The sequence below is a fragment of the Lissotriton vulgaris genome, chromosome 1_1 (genome assembly GCF_964263255.1).
Source record: "Lissotriton vulgaris chromosome 1_1, aLisVul1.2, whole genome shotgun sequence".
Classification (NCBI taxonomy): Eukaryota; Metazoa; Chordata; class Amphibia; order Caudata; family Salamandridae; genus Lissotriton; species Lissotriton vulgaris.
This window is the reverse complement of record NC_141685.1, coordinates 2,114,987,570-2,115,011,498: the sequence shown is the minus strand read 5'-3', so window position 1 is coordinate 2,115,011,498 and position 23,929 is coordinate 2,114,987,570. Positions and strand designations below refer to the sequence as shown.

Sequence of the window (23,929 nt, the reverse complement as noted above, 5' to 3'; positions counted from 1 at the left end):
GGCCTAACAGCATAGAACTTTCAGACTAGGTTTGGTGTCTGAGCCAGAGAGATCAGAAATGTACTCGGAATGTCCACTCGTGAGGAGGAGAAAAAAATGCTTCATACAGGTCACGTCTCACTCTGCTCCTATGAAGGTCAACCTGTGGTTTGAGATGGTACTTTTGAGCATTGATTGTGGAGCTGAAGTTGTACAGGAGGCTTATGGTCCACTGAAGATGTTCTGTGAACAGCGCAGGTTTACCAATCTTTTCTCAATATGTCTAACATGGTCTGCCTGCAGGTGTCGACCTGTGCCTGATTGGCCAATGGAAACTGTGGTTTAAGCTTATCCAAGATCATAAGCCTCTCTGATGGAAGAAACCTGTGGCAGGGAATGACACTCAGTCTGTGAACTGTCCCTGGAGCAGGGCAGTTTTCTCAAGGAATAACGTTTTTTGTGGGCTTTTTTGGGAAGACTTCCTATGAGATCGTTCCCTGTTAGATTTTCCTGAAAATGAGAGGTTTACAGCTTTGGATGGTCCCTATAGGCCATCGCAAATAATAACTCCCGCTCTGTGATGTCTTTTGGGTGCATCAAGGAACAAGGCCAGTGGTGGATGGTGTTGGGATGATCCTACAAAACTCTTAGTGGGCAGAAAGCTTGACCCTATATAGCAGATGTAATTGCTTTTTTATTTGTTATTAAAAAGCAATTGCATCTATCATATAGGGTCAAGCTTCCGCCACTAAGGGTTTTGGCTTTGTTAATTTGTAGGATACTTGTTGGTATGTAAATAGTTCATATGGGATGACGTATCCAGTCCATTTCCTCTCTTGCCTCCTTCATATTGATTTATCATCTGTCATCCACTGTGAGATAGGTATAAGGTATCTAGTGTTTGGATGTAACACATCACATGCAGATGTTATGTGAGTCCGAAAAGGCATTGTCTACTTCACACGTCTGCAACAGGGATTAAGCCCAGAAACTTTCGTAAGAAACATTTGACATAGTCACTGTCTAAGCTGAAACATTTGATTTTGAAACACAGGGAGGACCTCCAGACCCGTAACAATGAGGTGCTTAAAAACAGAAACTGAAGAAATTATGCCTGTCAGCTCTTGAAATATCTCCCTATAGTGTCGCATTCTGGGTGGGCAAGAATTTAGCTGGGAGCCTGTTGCTAGAGAAGTAGTTTCCACATAGTCTGGTGCTTGGAGGATATTCATAAGGTGAGAATTTCTCTGAACGTAGCGGCCATGAGAAATATCCACACTTGCATGAGAAGCCATAGTGTGCTTATTGAGTGAGCAAATATCTAGCTATTGCCAGAAAGCCTAACATGTTTTAGTTTAAAGAAATAAAAGTTGCCTTGTCCAAACATGTTTTAGTTAAAAAAGAAAAAAATAAAGAAATTGATCTTGTTTAAGCAAATACAATGACATTTCTATACTACTTAAAAGGCTCCAGAATATGTATTTAATATCAAAAAGGGGAAATGCTTCTTTCTGAGGATGATAACCAAATGAACCAAATGTTCCAAAGGGCTTACTATTAATGAAATTCTCCTACTAGTGCCAATTTCAAGTAGTGACAGTGCACCATCACTTCTCATAGCTCCTTCAGTTTTCCTTTGTAAAGTATTAAGACACAAAATACCTTTTCTAATTGATATATTGTATCACAGATTCCTCCTCTTGTATTTATTCTGAGGCCTCAAGACTTGAGCTAGAGACTTTTTCAGCAGTGTTCTCTAGTAGACCGCTGACGTCCAGAAATGCTGGTGATAACAATTCTTTTTTTATGATCACAACAGATACCAGAGTCTGGAGCTCCCAATAGTTACTGCTTCGTATTATTCCAATTTATTGTTTAAATTGAGACTTTTTCAGTGAAAGAAGATGTTTTCCTTAAGCCCTTATGTATTAAGCCCCCCCCACCACTCCTATGTCTAAGGCTGGTCTACAGCCTCTCTCATCAACATCTATCTATCCACCTCAAACCATAAATCAGAGTCTGGGAAATACAAACACCCTTTGAATGGCTAGATTCCTCCCCTCAGCTGATTCCAGTGCTGGAGAATTTGCAACCTAAATCTGAGGTACATTTCCACACCACAGGCCGAGTGTGCCACAGGGCGAATCTTTCTGAGGGCCTGTGCTACAGATTTGTGAAATGCCCCCCTCCTCCCAATCCCCCATGCCCACTGGAGATGCTGGTGTTGTAGCAGTTTTCCAAGTGACATTTGTCTGTGCACACTCTCCCATAAGAGAAAGGTATTTGATTATGATGTAAATTCTTACAATTCATATTTTGCAGTACTCTGTGTGTTTGGGCATTGCCTCTGTCGAAAATGGAAAGAACTCTCCTTACTATCATGGTCAACTCAGATATGGAGTTTTTACCTCGTTTCTGCCATTGCCATCTGCAAATCAGTGCCAAAGATTCTCTCCCTCCTTTATAGAGCTTTGCCTAAAATATTCTCAATACAGTCTGATGTCTGGGAAAACATTAAAGATGTAAACCCAGGAATCCCTAAGAAAGAACTTTCCAGAAAAGGTAAGTAACATTTCTCTTCTGATTCACTTGAGAATTAGTAAGCAGATTGTAAGTAGTGTAAACTACTTTATTGGTTAAGTGCAATGTACCTGTACCTGTGATCCATCAGAGCAATGTTGTTTTGATCTTTGTTGGTAGGGACCTCAAAAGTAACTAAAATCAGTGATTGGCATTACACAACTGCAAACTAATGTAACTGCTAGAAACCATTTGTTCCTAACTTCCTTGAACATATTTAATGAAAGTGTTTTTTGACTCTGCAGGGCGTTCTCTTTTGTGCTGCTTGTTGCCCTGATTTACCTTTTGTATATGCCTTTGGTGGACAGAAGGAGGGATTAAGGGTCTGGGATATCAGCAGTGTTGCTGCAGGTAAGTCCAATGTGTAAACTCTCTTAATGATAATACAAAACCTTTATCTTCGTTTTAACTACTCCACCAATTTTATTGAACATGTTTGTTTTTTACTCAAAAAGAGCATGACACCTTCATTATTATACTAATTGTCTCTTCTATTGGAATTTGCCAAAGAATCATTTTAAAATGGTTAACTACTTTTGGCATGCTGCTGTTAAGAAAACAAAAATAGTATATTATAGGGCATGTCTGAATTAAAGTTGCTTTGAGTTCACTGCATCTTTGTAGCTCCCCTCCAGATCAAATAAAATTCCTAAGTAGGAGAAAGTTGGTGTATGATTTATAGTGATGTTCTCAATTTGAATGGAACAACATTTTGCAGCTTTTTTACCCACTTTCATGACAAAGGTTTTACTTACATTGGGTTGCAGCCCCAGATTCTGCATATAGTGAACAATTTTGGTGAGTAGGCACTGTAGTTCCAATGGAGTACGGGCCATAAGCACTGCATCATCTGCGTAGAGGTGGCCGGGACGCTGGATGCCCAACTTGGGGAGGGTCTTGACATTTACTCACTACGGTGAAACCCAAGCTGTTGATATACAGATTAAATAAAAAGGGGGCAAGTACACACCCTTAGCGGACCCCTCTCGTTATTATAAATTGCTGTGAACACTCACCTTTAAGACCATAGCATACCCTTGCTGTACTGGTTGAATATAGGAACCTGAGAAAGTTAAATATGGTTGTATCTACGCCATAGTAAGCATCGTAGTCCAAAGTTTTTTATCTATAATGTAATCAAAAGCTGAGGACAAATCAGCAAATACCTTAAACAAATTACCACGTTTGATATGTACATATTTTCCTATCCCATATTGCAAGTCTGACATTTTGTTATTAGATTCCCCTAATCCTATAGTCAGCACAAAAGTATGTGACCAACCACTTTAACTAAAGAGGTAAGTAAAGAAATAGGTCTATATTGAGCAGGATAGTTACGATCGCCTTTCTTGAAAATGGGCACAATAGAATCGCATTACATAAGCTACATAGAGGAGTTTTCGGTGGAGGGACTGCTTTCCCAGGCATTCGGTTGTATTACTGGGCCTCCCAGTTGTAGGTTATTAATGACTGTGTATATGTAGGGGGGGGAAGAGCTGGCTTACATAGCTGATAGGGCAGTCATACCAGGGGGAAATTGTGAACCCCTCCTGTACTCCCGACGGCTGTGAGAAGTTGGCCTGGTGTATGCTGTCCACTAGTTATAGTGGGCACCTTGTACGAGTACAAACAACCCTTATTGATTATAAGACGACCTTTATTGAAAGCTATCCTAGTGGTAGCTATGGAGAGCAGCCTTCAGGCTAAGTCTTGAAGGAGTGTCAAGCAGCTTGGTTTACCAGATTATAACCTCTTGAATGACCAAATGAAAGGAGAACCAAACAAGGTATATATAAAATATATGTATTTATTTCTAAACACTCTCTACTAATCTCTTTATGAGATTAGAGAGCAAGGAACACAATATTAAAACACTAGAACAACAGTAAAACCCCAGGGGAGACCAAAGCATATATTAAGATGTAGTGTAGTTCCTATATTCCCAATAGGCTCTGCGCACTCGAATAATATATCGTATAGATTTGACGTAGGACTGATGTCAACTAGGTCTCTATCGAATATGCTAAACTTAATTGTGTGTGTGCCCGCTAACTCAGAGGTCACTAGAAACTTTCTCGAATACACAAGAAGAGATTAGTTTCTGACAACCGCATAAACATGACAACTTTGTTTCCCAAGAATAAGAATATATCTCTGTGTCGCGGAAACAATAGATAAGTATTTCACTCAGTCAATCGTGCATGCTTCATTTCTACAGAGTTGCAGAGAAATAGAGAGTCTGGCGTTTTCAATAAAACGGGTTTATTGAACAGTCTTCTGTCTCATGCAAGAGAAGTAAACTGCTACAATCTTTATGCAGACTGCAAAGTATAATGCGTACAGCGTAAACAGTAATATGAAATAATACTGTAAGAGCATTGTTTGGTTTCTAAGCCATATAAAAATACATACATAAATAACATTGACTAAAATACTCAACTGGTGCTACTAAAATACGCCTACCCCAATGTACCTAACCTAAGTCTAGTACGAGGGAAGAAGTAAGTATTGTGTAGGATAGGTTTAGTTTTTGCCAAGAATCTACCAAAGGTTTCTCTAGGTTCTAATCAGCTCCATGCCTTGGTTTAGAATGAAGGAGGTCTGGTATCTCTGTCTCGGGACTCGATTTCCCAACACCCCGCAAGGGGAGCCGGAAACTGTAGAGCTGGATTCTCGGCATGAGAAAGGCAGCTTCTTGATCAGTGCGTCAGCTGGAGAGTCTGTTTCCTTCTGCACTTGCTGTAACGAGCTGCGTCTGGCAAGTAGGCCTTCGAACTGCTCCGAACCACCGTATCTTGCTTGAGCAAGTGAAGGTATATTCATACCTTGAAGGTGTTTAGGAATGCCATAGTTTGACGTAAAATCGGGCATATGAATGTCAGGAAAGAACTCGTAGGGAATAGTTGTTTTTTGTAAAGTAACTGAATTCTGGACAAATCAATATTCAAGCAAGGGAATGTTCCCTAACTGCTTAAGCTGGTTTTCCAAGAAATCGTTGTGACGTTTGGTACGGTGCAATTTGAATTGTACCTATATAAGGGCATGAATCGGGAAAATTCACTCGGAGGTTAAAAAGCCACACAGCACCCACTCCACTTTCTTATGTACGACATTACTAAGTTCTAAACACATAAAAACATATCTAAACATGATGTGTTAAAACCCACCCAAAATACATAAAAAATGCATTGGTACTGGTTGTACACGAAAAGCATTTGTGCTGTACGCATTTAAAGCAATTTTTCATTCAAAGCATATAGATGACATTTGAAAATGCTATCCGAATAAATCATGAAAATACATTTATGAAATGGCTCTTAATTACAGAAGAAAAAGTCGAGACCATTTAATGGCAGATTATATTGATTGTGGACAATGTCAAATATTGTCTTTTGGAAGTTTTCATAGAACTGTAGTTCTCTATGAATAGTTCTACTTCAAGAAGATTACTTTGTGCCAAAAAAATGAAAAAAATCAAATTTGGAAAAACAAAAGTTTGATCCAAAAAAATAAATAGAGTTTTCAAGTTAGAAACTTTGTTTTGAAAAATGAAGGTCGAATTCGAAATCTCTCAGAACACTGCCTGCCAAATCAAAAGTCAGTGTTATTGTTTGGAGAAAACATCAAATCTTCTAAGTCTGTAAAGAATTTGTCTAGCAGTGTAGGTGAAAGTTGGATTACCTCGTTAAGAAGATTAATCGCACATAGATGTGAAGCATCGCCATCAGCGTTGGTCTCATTAGCAATGTTCAAATTGGATGGTACCTGTGTGCCGCTTTCCTCTCGTACCTCACCGTCCGCATTTTGTATCTGTGAGATCTCAATGAATGCCGTCATCAGATTTGGTTTTTTAAAAGAAACAATGGCTCCTGTGGGTAAATAAGAACTAATTCTGATAGAGATAATGCACAGTGGCAATAAGGGTGATTGGTGTAGATGTCAAATAAAGGGAGCTGTATATACACGGTACGAATATCTTAGTCATTTATGAAGTTATATATCAACAGTTTACAAAGAATGTTTTTTGTAGCATTATAGACACATACATATGTAATCAACAAAGTGATGGTGTGTCCCAAGTGAATTTTACCAATAAAGAACCTAAACTGCTATGGTGAAACATAATTATGTGTAACTAACAAAAGGTTTCAAGTGTACATTTCTGTTAGAAAAAGACGACCCAGTTATAAGTATAAATGATTAAAGTACAGCAGTTGAAGTGTATAGACAACTGTTAAAAAAGGTCTGTCTCTTTATCGCTGTCGACGACGTTTCGACCTGAATAGGGTATCAGGTCTCTTCAGGACTGTTCAATAAGGGGCACCTGATGGGGGTTTGCCTTGCTTGTAGGGTGTGGCACCGTGAGGTAAAGGTGAATTAAAAAACTTAAAGGGATCCCGTCCGGGACCCCTGCTGAGGGTGTGTGATTGGCAGGCAAACACAATGGATTGTGGGTCCGCAGATCCGTTAGTAATTTCTGTCGATGTATCGGAGGAAAGGCACAACACAGGAAACACACAAGGGCGCTCCTGGTAATGATATGGCTGGTGGTGAGGGTAAATGGATTCTTTTCAATGACGTTGGCTCAGACGATGCTGGCTCTTAGTGATTCTTCATAGTGTACGGACGATCCCGAAGTTGTGTCCTCTCCTCCCTGCGCGATAACAGAGATTGGTAGCCGCTGTGGACAACACAGTGCATGAGCCGTCACTGTTCCAAGCAAAGTATCAACATCCGTTGGCATGACTGATGGCAGTGTCAGACTGATGTCTAGCACGCATTCTTCTCCACATAGCAGGCATCGTAGAACAGGTAAGATGCAATCTTGCCAGATTGGCCTGAATGACATAAACCATGTGATATTCAGTTCTCTTAAACGAGTTAATCCCAAAATGTGAACTATGCGCTCACAACACTTCATCGCCAGTAGAGTATTTTCCACGGTGATCTGGGTGTCTGCTGTGGATTGGCATGCCATATCAAAGCAGTAGGAGCAAAAATAGTATCCCTGCAGCGAGTCCCAAAATGAGAGGCAGTCCGCACAAAGTTTAGAAATATTCCTAGGACTGCTTCAAAAGGTGCTAACAGTCCCGAAAAAATCGTCTTAAATACATGTACAATACCACTCGTATCAGACATGTTTAAGATTCGACCTAACATTTCTGAGAAATGTACAGGGCAGTTTGTAGTTAATAGGGTGTGTATCTCTGCAGAAGTCCTTGCGACTTGGAGATCATAGGTCTCTTTGGCCGAGGTCAATGGCACAGTTTTCTGTAAAAGAATGGCTTTCATTCTGCTTAAAGTATCAATTCGTATAGAAGAGATGTTCAGTGAAGGCCATAAAGGTGACTCCCGGTCTGTCTTGGTTTTTGGAAACAATACTTACATGCAGCAAGTGACCCTGGCTGACACAGTTACGAGATAGGCTAAACCTGGCAACATGCCACAGCAGCTGTTATCATTCAACATAATGTAACTTCCATTAGAAAGTTGCCTAAAAATTGGATCAATCACTGCAGCTGGTGAACCTTGCAGGTGGCAGGATAAATTGCTAGAGGAACCATCGCAGGCCCTGTGTAAATGAATACCCTGACATAGGAGAGAACCTCTTAGTGCGTTTACACAATTTTTACCAGTAAGAAACACTTCTTTTCCCCCACTCCAACATTTGTTTGTATATGGTAATTCCCAGGATGTCTTGATGTATTCTTTACCCAACCTTTCATATATGCCTGCTGGTATATGTTTTAAGCAATACTATAAATGGAAAGTTGTAACAGGCAGAGTGATTGTACCGTGTATTATCCATTCAATTGCTGGTTTTTCAGCGACTGTAAATGGCAATCTTTCCAGTTTTTAAATGCTCAGCACCGTATAGTCTGCTCCCCTCTGTGCCAGTTTGATCTGTTTATCAGTGAGATTGAATTCTGAAAACAGTGATGTAGTGTTGATTAAACGCCAAGGCACATAGCCTGAACAAAGGTTTTGTAACGTCCAGCCTAAAAGCATTAAAGAACGTAATTGTGACTGACCATGTTACAGCATGACCAAGTCCTGTTCCATTATGTCTATGGCAGAGGATACTATGCTGTCCAAAGAATATATCCTGGACGACAAGAGTTTTTAACCCATGGTCAACTACAGAGAACGATTTCTCTAAATTAATAAGATCAATTTCTCGTATTCGTTCTGCAGTCTCTGCTTGTGTAATTTTCCGTGCTTCATTATAAGCAGCATAGATACCGGCGTATATAAAACGTTTATGACTCGGTTTAGTTGTTCCTTGCAAGAAGTCATTCAGATCAGCGCCATCTTTAAGTAAAGATAAGTGTTGTTTTACTTCCTTTAGTGTAGACTTGTGTAGCCATTCAAGGCACAGTTTCCCTACACTGTATGTTGTTACTATTCCTGGATGCTGTCTCTGAACATATTTTAGATCTGGCCTAGTGAATGTGAACCCTTGTGTTTTGTCAGAAATCTATCTTGACAGTTGTGTGTGTCTCTGGGGTAGATTAACCATTTTTTCCAATCTGGATCTCGTCTGTTGTGAGTCAAAATAGTATGGACGGTTTGTTTAACTCCTTGATCTTGGCTAACCCAAGACAAGATGTCTGTTGGACAGTGTCATTCAAAATATTATTTGCTCTGGGATGATGCAGGCTCAAAATAAAGCTTCCAATCCCTGCACCTGCCAGTCTTTTGTGCCCCAGACAGTTTTTGTCTCAATGTTGTCTTTCCAAAAGTCGAATCCTAAAGAAGACAGCTGAGCATAAAAGGCTGCAGAATAAATGTGCTTGGTATTTATTCACATCCTTTTCATTCCTGTCTTATTAACATTTTTAAAGTAAAATGATTCTGGATTTGAAACATTTAATACCTGAAAAGTATAGAAATTTGCCCAAAAATGTTTTTGAGCTACCCTTTGGTGGCCTAGGACAATGTTCCCATTGGTTATATTTCAATGCATTTCTAGGATTTGCAGATTTGTGCAAGAAATGATGACCATAGTGATTTTAACAATACATTTGCCCATAATCTGATGAACCTTCTAAGTATTCATGATTTGTAAATACAGCAGACATTTCTAAGTCTGACATCATATTATTAACAGTCTCGTAGTCCCAATCATCAGAAAAGGTACTAGATGAAACAAAGTCATTCAAGGAAATCTTGAACTGGTGTGGAATCTTCAACAGCTCGGTTGGACCAAAAATGTAATGTTCAGTTCCGTCCAAAGCTATACCACCAGGTATAGGAACTGCTGTGATGTTCACTCATGACAAGTCTCTTTGTTCACAATGAGATGATTTGTGTGGCTTGAGGAGTAAGCTGATGTTCTTACTATTCCATTTATCAGCATTCCCAAAGTTATTACAAGAGTCAACCAAAGTAGAAGAAAAAGTACACCCAACACAATCCAAAGTTCAATCCATGGTGAAACAAGATAAGTCTTTTCCAGGTGATGAAAAAGTTCTGTTGCTTGTTCTTTAAAAGTTCTTTTTGCTGGCGTTGTTTCAGACTCACTGGGATCCTCGGAAAACGTATCAAAGTTAATGAAATAGCCAGTGGCAGTTCTGTCAATTCTAGGGACTGCTTCAGGATTCGTTGAAATCGCTGGAACCACTTGATCACTTGTTACATTTGTATAGTCAGATGCTATTTCATTGTAGGCAGGCGTTTCTTGACAAACTGTTATTTGGGTCTCAAGAGGTACAAGTTCCATGGCTTTGTTGCATAGTCCTTCTTTTTGCACGGCAGATTCTTCAAAGGTGATGAGTCTCTCAGTTTGGATAGTTGCCAGATTCGGGCGTCTGCTACATCTTTGGAGTCCACTTGGCCTACTGCTTATGATCGGACACATGATGTGGCTTTACAAGGTCGATGGACACAAACCTGTTCTCCTTTTTACCAGCAAGGGGCGGCAGTAATACTGTTCTTGATCCGTGGATGGCTGGGACAGGTATTGGTTGTCTGTAAGAAGGCCCAAATTCCTTCTTGTCCGCGATCTTTTCTCTGACTAGATCCCCAATCTTTGGAATCCAGACAGGCCTTGCTGGGATGGATGGTTTTTCTTCAGTGGTCGTTGGCTTCAGGAACACGTTACTTTGGCTTTTTCTTATTTCATTTAAGTCCTGCAAAACAGCTAAATGGTCCTTGATATCAAAGGGTTTTTGTTCTACCACTGAAGTGGGAAAAAAATCGAGATCCGAAATAATCATTCTTATTCCAAAAAGGATTTCATATGGAGTGATTCCCCCTAGAGATCTTATTGGCAGATTATTAAGACTACGTTGGACACTTATTAGATGTCTGACCCACCCGTCACCCGAGCCTAATACCCTAGCTGTTATAGATGTCCCGTTTTTTTCTCTCCACCACCGAATTTCCCTCAGTATGGAATCTACTAGAGTACCGGCATGCAATGCCCAATTTGGCCATGGCCTCCTTGTAAGCTCGAGAGCTAAACGCAGGACCCTGGTCATTATGTAGCGTACCAACTGCGTATGTGCCGATAAAAACTCGCTAATTTTTTATAACAGTTTGAGCGTCAGCCGAGCGCTGAGGCCACATCCAAATAAACCTTGAACAGGAATCCACTGCAACCATGATATATTTATAGTTACCATACCTCTGTAAGGGACCGCAATGATCTAGGTAAACGCAAGCTAATGGTTTATCTGAGATTAACAGGGGCGTCTTTGCAGGATGTTTCACTGTAGACTCTTTCATCTTTTGGCAGATTTCACATTCCAAAACATAGTTTCTGGTTTGTTTCCTCATGTGCGCCCACCAGTACCTCTGTTTTAATAACGACACTGTAGCGGAAACACCTGCGTGTGCAGAAGCGAACCGTTCAGGTGCTGCTAAAATTAGTCCTAATCTATGTTCCATGTTTGGAATTACTCTATCCCCTTCTACAGGGACTCGAGCAAACAGAACATTAATCGCATCAGTTATGTATGAGTATTTGAGTGAAAAGCCTTTTGGTAATGTTTTACCACTGTCTTTGCTTGAAGCAGTGACAGCTTGCATTATTTCGCCGTCTATTTTAGTTTGTGAACGAGTGATTGCAGCTACGGAAGCCGTTTGCACAGCTGCCTTTGCAACTTCATCAGCCAATGAATTCCCTTCAACGTGAACTCCATCACATTGATGACTCAGTGTATGTATCACGTGAGGCTTTTGTAGTCCTTGTCGTAACTGAACTACTTGTTCCCAAAGCAACTTATGCTTGATTTTGCCACCTTTTACATCTTTGTAACCGGTTTGAATCCAATTTTGCAAGTACTCATTATAAGATTGAACACAATAATACCGCACACTATGTGTGGGGAATTCGCGATCAGTATTTTAAAGCGACATCTTGAAAGCTTGTAGTTCGGCTCGCTGAGCTGTACAATCGCCTAAAGATTGTGTTTTAGTGACCATAGGTCGGAATTTACCATCGCGCCAGCGACCTTTAACGATCGCGCACGCAGCACTATAAGCTTGTTTATCCCCCGTAGTGGGTTGGGCTGATCCGTCCGTATAAATTATACATTCATCCTGCTCTAAAGGCAGAATTCCAGTAGGCAGAGGACATTCTTGTTCATATTGTAGAAATTATTGTGTTTTCAAGTAAGGGTCAAAAACGTATTCAACGTCCGTTGCAGCAAGAGAATTAACCAATTTTCTCCATCTTGGATGTAAAGCTTTAGCATTCGGAATGCTCGCTTTCGTCACTGCCCCTAAGGCAGGTACAGGAGTAACCACCATTATAAGCTTACCCTGTGCGAGGGCTCTCTCTTTTGCTACTGCAGGTTAAACCGCTGTCAGAATTTTCTCTTTTGAAGTGAATTTCATTTCTGCTTGTTGTACAAATGTGATTTGTTAGCTGTTGGTACTTTTTCTCTTTCATAAAAGGTTAAGTATGTGAATCCGCATTGTCCTGTAATGATTCAGATCACCAAGTTGCGTACGTTTGCACATGTTTGTAAATGTTTTGTTGGTAGCATGTCTGTTTGCAATGAACGCAAAATTAATGTGTGTTTTTGAGTCCAATTAACTGTTTTGAAATCAGGTTTGATTAATTCGTAGAGAGGTTTAACCCTTTCTGCGTAGTTTAGAATGTAAGTTCTATCGAAATTTAGGAAACCTAGAATCGACTACGTTTTCAGCGTTTTTGGAGATTGGAGCAGCGCACATTTCCCTAGAAAGTTTGCTTCCAGACTTTTGCCTTCACTTGATAACTCGTATCCTAGAAAAAGGACGTTAAGGTGGGCAATTCTCGATTTCTTGAAATTGAATTGATACCCTTCAGAGGCGAAGCCAAGTATTATGGTGTTCACCCTGTTTAAGTGCCTATCTAATTCATCGTCTGTTACTGAAGAACCAGGTTTTAGAACCCAGCTGCGCCAGGGGAACGCCCAAAGCCTTCGGGTTCACCTGTCTTAGAATACAGAGACACAGGATACTTCTCGGTGGCGTCAAAGATCGAATTTATTGGCTGCAACCAGAAACAGAAGTCCACGAAGTACAACACAGCGTATATTCGTAGGAGACTGCTCAAATTTGTAAGGCGAGTCATCCTCTTTTATGCCAAAAATCACATTCCGGACAAACACCCAATATTTACAATTTGTCCAATCATAGGTATTATTACAAAAGGTATCGCATGACGGCAAACCCACTTTTCAGTTGTCCGGGCCACTATTAATTATACAGGAAAGCCCAACATTCCTTCTTACACAAGCCGGACAAACCCATGATAAAAGGACCACAACCCATGTCATAAAGAGGCCATAAAGGAAGAAACAGAAACAGATACAGAGCAGGATAAGGGATGTGTGTGCATACTAAACTTTACAATGTCCTGTGCTTTGATCCTCAATCTTGATCAGCTATCGGGCAAGGAACTGGCTTAGCAAGGTCAGCTTCAGGCAACGAGGTCAGTTCACTCGGTTCATCCAAAAGTCAGCACGAACTCGAGCTAACGTGTACCCCAGAATCCAATCTGTGGTGTACTTAAAGTACATGCAATCCTTTTTGAGAGGAAGGAGCTAGGCAGAGGTCCTGGATAGCAGGATCCCAGCCAGACTAAAGTTGAAAAACAGTGAAACATCAGCAATAAAGTGGGGGTAACTCTAAGAAGCAGATCCTACTCTCCTGCAACGGCCGCGTCCGGACTGGCCGGAGCACACCAGAGTGGTTGTTCAGTGTTGGACGGACGCCAACAAACTATTAGGCTGGGCTGGGAAACTGACCGGTAAAACCCCACAGTAGGTGGGTGATTCTTTAAGGGAAGTGGCTACACTGCTGGATTCAAAGGCTGGAAATTGATAGGAATTTAATATTTGGGGGATGTGTGGACGGGGAAGTCTCCCCATACGTATGAACAATTTGGGGGGCATGGCACTGGCCGTGATGGCGGCGTAACTCTGGAGCTCCGTCAGGGCCCCCAACAAAGCCTGTGAAATCCGTCAGCTATCCTGCAGCCAGGGTGGAGAGAAGGTCGGCGAGAAGTCCCCAGTAATGCTCTGCAGCGGCGGAGACGCTTTATGCCCCCAGCAGTGTGGGACCGACACCATAGCGAGCCGTGCCATGCCCGACAAAAATACAGAATCTCTGGCGAGAAATGGGCGGAGTCACGTATCGCGCCGGCCTGCATCTCACTTGTAAGGCCGGGGCTCCACGCTTTGCGAGACCTGCTGCTTGTGGCCTGTGGATGGCGCGAGACCGACAGTGTGTGGCAGCCTGGGGAGTGAGCGCTTCTAAGAGTGCGGTGGAATCCGGTGGGGGCTTCCCCCCCCCCCGCACCCCATTGATAATGAATATGGTTTGGCCCCTGCTCCAGATGCTTGGGGTGAGGTAGCTGGTGTGTGGAGTCATGCTGGGAGTTGTGGGCGCCGGGGGAGTGGCAGGCCCCCCGCCTGAACATATTAAGGTGGTGCGTGCTCCCTAGGTGACATCTGGCAGAAATTATGCCTGTTTTACGGTGGTCTGAGCCTGCGATCGGCGGCTCCCGACTCCTGGCCCCTGAGAACAGGTCAATGCGAGTGGTTTGGACACAGCACAATAGCATGCAGCAGTGCAGATGAGAGCGGTGTGGTGTACGGAGAGGCCTTACGGACCCGGACAGGAGAGGGGTGCGGGTGTGTACCTACGTCGCCTTCTCACCTATTCGCACGTGGGAAGTTCATTATCAGATCGGCGTTGCCTGAGAGACCACAGCGCTTTTGTCATACTATTAACTAGCCGTATCATCCCACGACATTGGGAGAGTGAGACCCCTTGGATGGAAGTGGATACTGGCTGGGTGTGCGGTGAGGGTCCCCGGACCATATCGTGAAGTCTGTATCCAGAGACAACCCGCACCATGACGAATCCAAAGGGGGCTACGGCCTATGCCCAGGTTATTAAAATGGACAAATATGCGGTACCGCGACAGTTCATCTCGGAAGAGGTGGCGCAGGACGAGAACACGACCATAGAAGAACCGTCCCTTAGTTCAATTATGGCAGCAATACAGGCAGCGGTGACAGATCTAGAAACCAAAATTGACAAGGTCATGATTGAGATGAACCTCATGAGAGCCGACATGTGGAAAACATCTGACAGGGTCACTGTAACGGAGGAACATATAGGGGAGCTGCAGTCTGACGCGTAAATTGGAAGAAAGGGTTCAAAAATTGGTCCACCAACATAAAAAAAATGGCGCTACATCTGAATGATCAGGAAGGAAGGGCCCGCCACAACAACATCCGAGTGGTGGGGGTGCCTGAAGGGGCGGAAGGCCCCAGCATGGATCTTCCTTGAAGACCTAATCCTGCATCACCTCAAGCCCAAGAGACTGTCACCTTTATTCTGCAAAGAAAGGGAGCACAGAGCCTCAATCCCCAAGCCCAAACCTGGAGCATCGCCCTGGACCTTCATCGCACGTATTTTGAATTTCCGAGATCGGGACGCAATTCTGCAAGCGGCTAGGGTCAATGGTGACCTCCCCTATGAAAATGCGAGGATCCGTTTTTTCCCAGACTTTACATTCAGGAAACAACTCAAAACGCTCCTGTTTAGGGACGCACTGGTCACTGTCAAACCTTACAACAGTGAGGGACTTTTTGACCTGCCCATGACCTCTGGCTATTCCTCCGAAAGCGCTTAAAGACTTGCCGTTGATTAGCGCTATATAAAATACAATTACAGTTACCAAAGGGACCCCATTCGGGCTATATGGGTTACCCTGTGATAATCTTCTTTTGCTCAAAGCAATCTCGTTCGATATAGCAGTTGAGCCTTTCACCAGGAAATAATCTAACGTCGATATAATCTCCCCCTTGGAGCCTGATGGAATTACCTTTTTTTTTTTTACCCATGTCAAGAGTGCAGTCTTGACATGTGAAGAGGAGATCCACACGTTAGAGACGGGGCCCAGCCCAGCCTCCTTCGGGCTCCGCCGGACTTAGATGGGCCGCCCTTGGCCGCAGGGCTGCGTTGCGCTTTTAAGCGTGTTATAAATATCAGGAACATGGTAGGAGTTTTTGTCCCCAGCGGTGCGACTCAAATACAGGCACGGCTATGTCCCCCTGTGAACAATCAATCTCCAGCATGTTGGCGTTATTCAGGAATCTTGAGAGTGTAGGTAGAACACTTTATTGACTTGCCATTTCCTTTTATATAGCTATAGGGTTTCTAATATTTTATCCTATCTTTTTCTGCTGTAATCTTGCCACTCTGGAGAGCCAACACCACTTCTCCCAGCGAATGCCATGCTCCTCTAAGAGCGTGACAGGAGTCTTTGCGGGGTTGTTGGCCTCCTATGGTGTTCCTGCTAGATATGGGTGGCTCGGGGTTCATATTCTCCGGCGTTCTCTGTGTCAGGCTGGCTGCTTTTAAACTTCCTCCTCCTCTCTGCGTTCTCCCGATGGCGGCCAGCATGTCTCTTCTTCTGTGATATCCCTATACCTTCACCTTTTGCTGGGGCTCTCGGCAGAAGCGTCCATCTCACGTTGGCGGTCGGAAGATCAGACTGCTGTCAGGCGCACCCTATAGCAGACTGTTGTCTAGAGTAGCTGACCTTATTCGAGAAATCACTACTGGCTGAAGGGTTCAAGTGAAGTATCTAAAAAGAGGATTCTGATAGATACTTCTAACTGCATATTCCTCACCCTGTGAATATTCCCCATTCATCAGACTGGATCTGGAAAATGTAATGCAGTTCTTCTGTGTGCCGGTCTCGCAGACTCTATTCTGGCGTCATTCCGATTTGTAAGTGATGAGCGGAGCCACATATAAGAGCCACCCATCCATGCAAACATCAGTTCCTTACTTTTTGCAACTCTCCTTGGTTTTTGACTATTTTTTAAGCAATTATCCAGTGTACAAGGGAGAATGTCACTCCCTAAAACAACAGGATTCAAACCATGTAGGTACGTTCACAAACAGCCCCTCACAAAGTCTGTTTGTGGTGCCTCGGGTCAGACCACGACTCTCCAGGCCTACGACAACTGTGCCCAGATGAACCCAAAGGCCTTTATGGGGACCATGAGGCCAAACTGCACGTCGCCATATGTAAGAAGGCTCCACGTAGTGATCAATTTAAGTCGAAAGGAAGGACACGACCTGTTCCCTCTCTCAAAGTCATTCCTGTAAATCCAAGAAACAGCATAAGAAGTGGAGGTGGAAATCTGCCACTTTCCACCACTATCTAACTCCAGTTAGGGAGTGTGAGGGTGTCAACATGCTTATCTGTGTCCCTTACAATCTCCATCAGAGCAGATTCTGAGTTTGGTCCCAGTGTACCCTTGAATAGCCTGGTCCGTCGGCAACGTCACATCAGCAAGTAGACTCCTTCAGGGAAGGCCTTAGGACCCCAAAGATCTGCAGGGGCCTGCAATCGGACTTCTGCTGGCAGGTCCACCCTCTGCGCTGTGGGTAATACTTGGACCCGCATCGGGTTCAGCACCGACTTGCTTCTCGATCCCCACTCCAACTCCATCTCCTGCACCAGTCCCTTTCACATCAATGCCCATGTCGATGCGGATGTGCCGCTGGTAATGCTATCCAACTCTGAGCAGAACCACCACGACCAAAATGTCGCCTTGCTCCCAATGTCACACAGCCTTCAAATTCAGATTAATTGCCCTTACCTCATAATAGGGCCCAGACTTTATATAACCTTTTCAGTGCAAACTCAGACAATGATCACTGTGATGAAGGGGGCAACTATGAACCCCAATAAGATTAAGGAAACTGGTTTGAAGAGCTTCAGAATGCCGGTGGGTTGAATACTTACCAAGATAGGGGCCTAGCTTCCCCCCGGCCCTGCCCAGGAGTAAAGCACCTCTTTACTATAGTGATGCGAAGTGCAGCAGACGTTCTAGATTTACAATTTTTCACTGCAAAAGTAAAGTCTTAACAGAAGAAGTTCTTCAGTCTGGCCAGGCACCTACAGAGCCACTATTACCATTTAAATAGGCCCTTATGGAGACTCTTTTGGACACTTGGTTAAAACCTTGTTTGGGTCTTCAAGTTAGCAGGCAGCTTGCGCATTACCATCACCCTGTGCCACCTTTCTCATGCAACACACAGCACCAGAGAGTCTTGTTGTACAGAGGTTCACCAGCAAAATTAATCCCAATACCTTTCCTACTACACCTCCTGATCGCAAATCCAAAACCATAGAAACAATTGGAAATCTGATATTTTTCATCCACCATCCCTCAGATTAGTTTTCTGGGCTGCTACTCCTGTGCCCTTTGGAAATCCGTGGCACAAGTGTTGCAGCATCAAATCTCCTCTAGATTAAAATACTTGGCACAATCTCGCCATCTAGTGGAAGTGTTCTTGTTGTTCTCAAAGTTTTCTTAAGTTTATGGTTGTGGCAACATGGGCGGAGACCCTATGACATTGACCGAAATCCCACAATGCCCATGTATGTGCCCACCACTTTAGATTTTCTTTCCGCTGCTGAGTACAGCGGTGCATCCGAAGTCTGCTGACCTTTTTTCCCGACAGAAATCATTGAAGAGTCTTTGAAAAATCTTCTAAAGCAGTCGAAGGAACAGAGATCAACTCTCGACACTGGAGAGAAGTTTTTCGGGGGGCTTTGCAAGATGGGATCAACATTCGGACAATGTTTATTTGTCAATGTGGGATCCGTGGGGTTCCTCAACGCTCTTTTAGAGTGTGAGCATGTTCTCCAAATTTTGCCCAAATTGCCACCTAAGGTTCGCCACCAAACGACAAACATCTGGTCTACAATGCTTTGTTTGCCTTCGAAACCATAAGTCAGAGTAAAACAACTGTTCCATACCTTTACAGAAAACAATGAGTTAATTTCTTTTAAAGGGGCTAGGATTTGATAATACTAAGTGTGGTAATGACCATATGAACACTGTCGATTATAGTCTTGTTTTATTGCTTAATCTAGATTGTTAAATCTATTCCAAAGTGTTGGCAGTCTCCTTATAGTTATGGAATCAATATTCATCCTAATGCGATTGGATTTCTTAAAGGATGCTGTTATTCTGCTACAGCAGGACCGTACTTACTCTGTTTTTTAACCATGTGGTCTTCTAGGCATATATATGAAAAATGGATTTTGGCCGTGTATTTTGAGATTTTTTATTTATTTTCTGTCCAAGTTTACAGGACATTCTCAAAAACTGAGTTTACGTCTGGTGCTCAGTTTTTGAGAATGGCTGTAACCTTTCTGCATTGCACAGATAAATTCTGTTCATGTCAGCGTCTGAAACTCCCTCTTCGTATTGCTGCTTCGTATCAGACAGGGTTACCGACTATCACAGTAGCTCTCTTTATTCACTTTAGAGCCTTATTTCTTAAATTACATGAATACATATTGATTAAAGTAATGTAATTCGGAGATTATTATTTATGGTTGTCTGGGTGATATTTCATAGCATGTGACAAAGCCGGAGACATCCTTGCCTAATATTCTATATATCTTTTAGTTGAGAAGAGTATCAGTGAACATTTCTAGTAGTTACTTCATCAAATCCTGCTATGTAAGCCTTCCCAAGCGCCCATTTGGATCCTGAAATGTTTGTTCATGGAATCCCATAACGCTACCGGAAGTCATGTCTGAAACACATAAAGCTCTTTTCAGACATGGCATCTGTAGGTAAGAGCGCTAGAGATGCCTAACATTTCCAAAAATACTAGTAAACTTCCTTCGATGCATAACCTGTTTGGTTCAAACTCTGAGGTGTCTCAATTTTAAAATGTTGCTGTAGGAACGTGGGGTATTATGTAGTGAGGCTGGTTAGGCTTCACTATGCAAAACTTTCACGTTACCCCTAATAGGTCCTTTGGATTAACACTAACATATCCCTAGCTCAGTCCTGGTAGTGTGGCACAGAGAAGTCCGCTTTACTAGCAGAACATTTGTTAAACTCATGCGCGCTAGCGTTATTCCGCTCGCACGCTGAGATTTGCGAAAACGCACTTTACGTGACGAGCTGGGCTCGTCATCAGCGTGCGAGGAGGCTACGCCATGACGAGCCCAGCTCGTCATCAGCCTGGAAGGGGTTAAGCATTTCTGAGTACCAACATGGACGATAAATAACTGACCTGACCCGAAAGAAATCCGACACCAATTAAAAAAAGTAAAGCATAAGTAAAGCATAACATTTTTGACACCAAAACAAAGGTGAAGAGTTGTCCAGTCTGTCCCTGGTGCTGAACATGGGAGCCACAGATGCTGGTTTTGCGGCTTGCCGGGTACTGGTGAGGAAGAAGCTGCAACATCGCGACACTGGGTCCACTGGAGCATCGAGTTGAAGATTCTGCGGGGTTCCCTTGAGGCATATCGTTGAATAAAGGTAGTGGTAGCCTGACTGACCCCCAGCAAGCCTTGATAACAGCATACCCAGGCTTTCGTTATTTTAACGCCCTGGAGTCCAGGAGGAAACAGTAACCGCCTGAAACTTGCTGGACGTTAGTACTACGTTTCTCACAATGCACTAGACAATTTACTTTTACGCGATCTCTCGGCGAACCCGATGCCCAGTAATTTTTTGGTTCTGGGAGCATGCTTTACCTGCATGCTGCAGAGGACTAGTACCTCTAGTCCAGAGGAGTTATCTTTGGCTTGTAGAGGGGCTCTTTTTTCCTTTGGAACCGGTCTCTGGTACAGGATGAGTCGCAATCGTGCAGTTTCAGGGTGGTTGCCACAAGTGCAGTTTATCACAGCTTTCTTTTGTGCAGGTCCTGAATCACAGACTTCAGTCTCTTCTTTGTCCTTTGTTGCAAGTTGATCAGATCTGAGGTTCCGGTGTCAGGGGAGCTCCTTAAATCCTAGATAGGTGCGTTGGTGGTTTGAGCGCTAGTTGCCAATGGGTTACTAACCCCAGCGGCTAATCTGCCCATGGTGTGACCAATACCTGAAAAGTGTGCCACCTTTTCTACCCAGAACCCTCTATTCTGCCACTTTTAAAAATGTCAGAACTTTTTTTTGGCTGTAAATAACAGGTAGCCCACCCGGCTAGCCTTCTGGGGTGTATGCCCAGTAACTATCTAATTTTACTACCTACCCAGCTTACAAATGTGCCTGGGGCAGGAGGGTTGGCTATTTGCTCCTTTGGGAGGCATGCTACCTGTGTATCAGAGGCGGTGTGGGCTTTAAAGCTCACTGCTCTGATATGCAACTTCACTAGCCATCCTGTCAAGGAGGGAGGTGGCACCTCCCACCTAGGCTGGCCTTGATTTCTAACTCCTGGGAGTATTCACACCTCCTAGCAGGGGTTCAGGTTCCTGTCTCAGGCTGACAGCCAAGGTACAAGAAAGGCTAGGGCAACCAGGTGGGGCAGATCCAAGGTAGCCACCTGGGTGCATATCACATCAAATACTACTTTGGGAAAATGTCTTGTTTGATGAGGCAAGTAGTTTTCATACTGAGCACAACACTTTTCATTGGGACAGGGGCACACTCAGAGCTAGACATTACCAGCATTGGAGAAAAAAAGTGGGGGGAAACCTGCAAAAAGCTTGTTTCAGGAGATGTGCGAATCTTGAAGATGATGACCATGAGACGTTGCTTCCTACAATTGAGACTTTTTCTGGCCTCCATACCAGCCTCCCAAATGACTAGGTTAACCACCTGCCCACAGCGTGGGCTACTATCTCCATATGGTGAAGGTTGGAAATACTTCTCTCGCCTGCATGTAGGTGTGCTTTATTAGTTCAGTATTGACCCTTTATTCTAATTTGCCCTGATAGATGCCCAATGCCTTTTTGCCTTTGTGCAGACTGATTTGTGGACAGAAACGTTACCAGAGATTGGATGTGATTGTCATAGCACCTAGAAACTCCACCCTAAATTTTCATTTTTAATCACCAATGAAGGAAAAACCCACATGTTTACCCTAAGGTATTTTTATATCAGGATCTCCACACTATCCAGTAATTTTAATTTAATAAGAACTCGCTCTTACTTGTACGCCATGGTAGTACCATCTTACCAGGGTGTGGTGAGAAAGTCTGAAAAAGCACACCACATTACGTGGGTGAGGCTTCATCATCCAGGAAAACTGGATCTGGTATACCATGTCTAGGGTTATTGAATGCAGAATATATCCGCTTTAATGTATTTTCTCTGTGCCCCTTACTCATTGAATTTAAATGTACCCCAATGGTGCCATGAAACTCCCGTGTCATAAATACAATATAACATAACATTACAGCATGACATTGATGCCTCCCTTTTTTGTTTAAGAACACATTTTGAAGACCTGGGCATCAATGGTCTGTGGTATACACATTAGAGACACAAGAGAGTTGCACACCAAAATTCTTAAGTTCAGAGTGATTCAATTGGCTCCTAAGGCCTGCCTTCCACGGCTGATAAACATATAGGTGCAGGCCTTCACAGACAAAAAAACCTGTGATTTTTAAGTAAACAGGCAGGTGTGAGTGGAGGTCAAAACCTTGAGGGTAGAGGGCATGCTTATTCGATTCTTGCGTATAGACAACATATTTTTCTGCCAGTAGCACAACTAGCGGGGACTCAGAATTCACCTTGCATAAGCAGACTCCACTCAGTCAGTCTCAGTCATAAGGTGGAATATGTTAACAGTAGTGACACATATATTCTAGATATCGAGTATTCTGGCATAGATTTATTTATGACCCTGAGCAATAGAAAATGTACTTACTACTGTTCACTAGTATGTCCAGTCCCCAGATAAAATAGTGATGCCATGTCTGTGAGGCGACGTTTCGGCTCCACTAGGCTTCCCTTTCTGTGTCTGTCATTCATATGGTCATCTAATAAATCAGGTTCCACAGTGCACATCTGATCCTCATTTCCTCAGACTGGGAAAGGCACACATAGCACATTGATCATCTTCTGATCTTGTAACCCCAATTACGCCACCATTTTGGAAAGATGTGTTGCCCCCACACATTGTATAGTTCATATTCATTCATTTCCAAACTGGCTTTCCTGGAACTTTCTAGAACTTGAGAAGCTCTGCCGACTTACGGTCTTCCAGTGAAGGTCATCAAATGTCGTTTTGTGTGCGAGGCACCAATCTTCACCAAGTGATCGATCTTCGTTTCCTGTTCATATGACATGGATACTTTGACACCTGGTGTGTTGAACTTTTGTCTGTTTGCTGTTTCTCCTACAGACAGTGGATTTAGTATTTGCACTGTGGATGGCTATCTGATGACTATTTATGCATGCACCTGACCAGAGATCCCCATTTTGAATTGCAGTGATGGCTAGATTCCTCAAAGACTTTAAAATATATACTCTCAGACTCCTTTTAGGGTTCTTCAGTGGGAACATAGGATATTTCTCATGGGTGCCTTTTTATTCATGTTCCCTAAACTCGTTATCTTGGAAAACTTCCTTCATCATGGCTGTTACCTCTGCCGGCGTTTTGGAAGGAGGTTCATATAAAGAATCTATGGGAACCTTCATATCCATCAAAACAACATTGCTGAGGCTCTAATATCTAAGTATCTAATTCCACTCCCCAGATTCTATATGGCTCTGAAAGTTGTATTAATTTTCCTTGCTTTCAATTTTATTGCAGTGGTTTTAAGTTCTCACCTGCCAGACAGTGAAAGCTGTCTGTATGTTTTTTAAAACATGTATTGTCAGCTTTCATTAGACTGTGGGGGCTTTACTGCCTACTCTTATGTTTGTACATCCCCTGGAGCACGGTCCTATTTCTTATGTCAGGCATTTGTTGTCGTACGTGGCAACCAGCTTAACCCCATACTGTGTTCATCGCTTTACTCTTTGGGGTATCCTGGCTTTGTCACGCCGCAATGGCCCCCAAGCCATTGCGGAGGGTGGGCCTTCCTGTCCAAAGGTCATCGCTACGCCGCCCACGCCCTCTCCAAATGCACTAACTCGATCACT

The 23,929-nt window shown here is 43.1% G+C and overlaps 1 protein-coding gene across 1 annotated transcript in view; it reads left to right on the top strand.

Annotated features, from left to right (window-relative positions):
• The window catches only part of PWP1 (PWP1 homolog, endonuclein), a 327,492-nt gene that overhangs the window by 273,819 nt on the left and 29,744 nt on the right, over positions 1-23,929 (top strand). Inside the window, exon 14 of the mRNA XM_086921581.1 lies at positions 2,805-2,910. Within this exon, the coding sequence (XP_086777707.1) occupies positions 2,805-2,910 (106 nt within the window). The remainder of the gene's footprint in view (positions 1-2,804; positions 2,911-23,929) is intronic.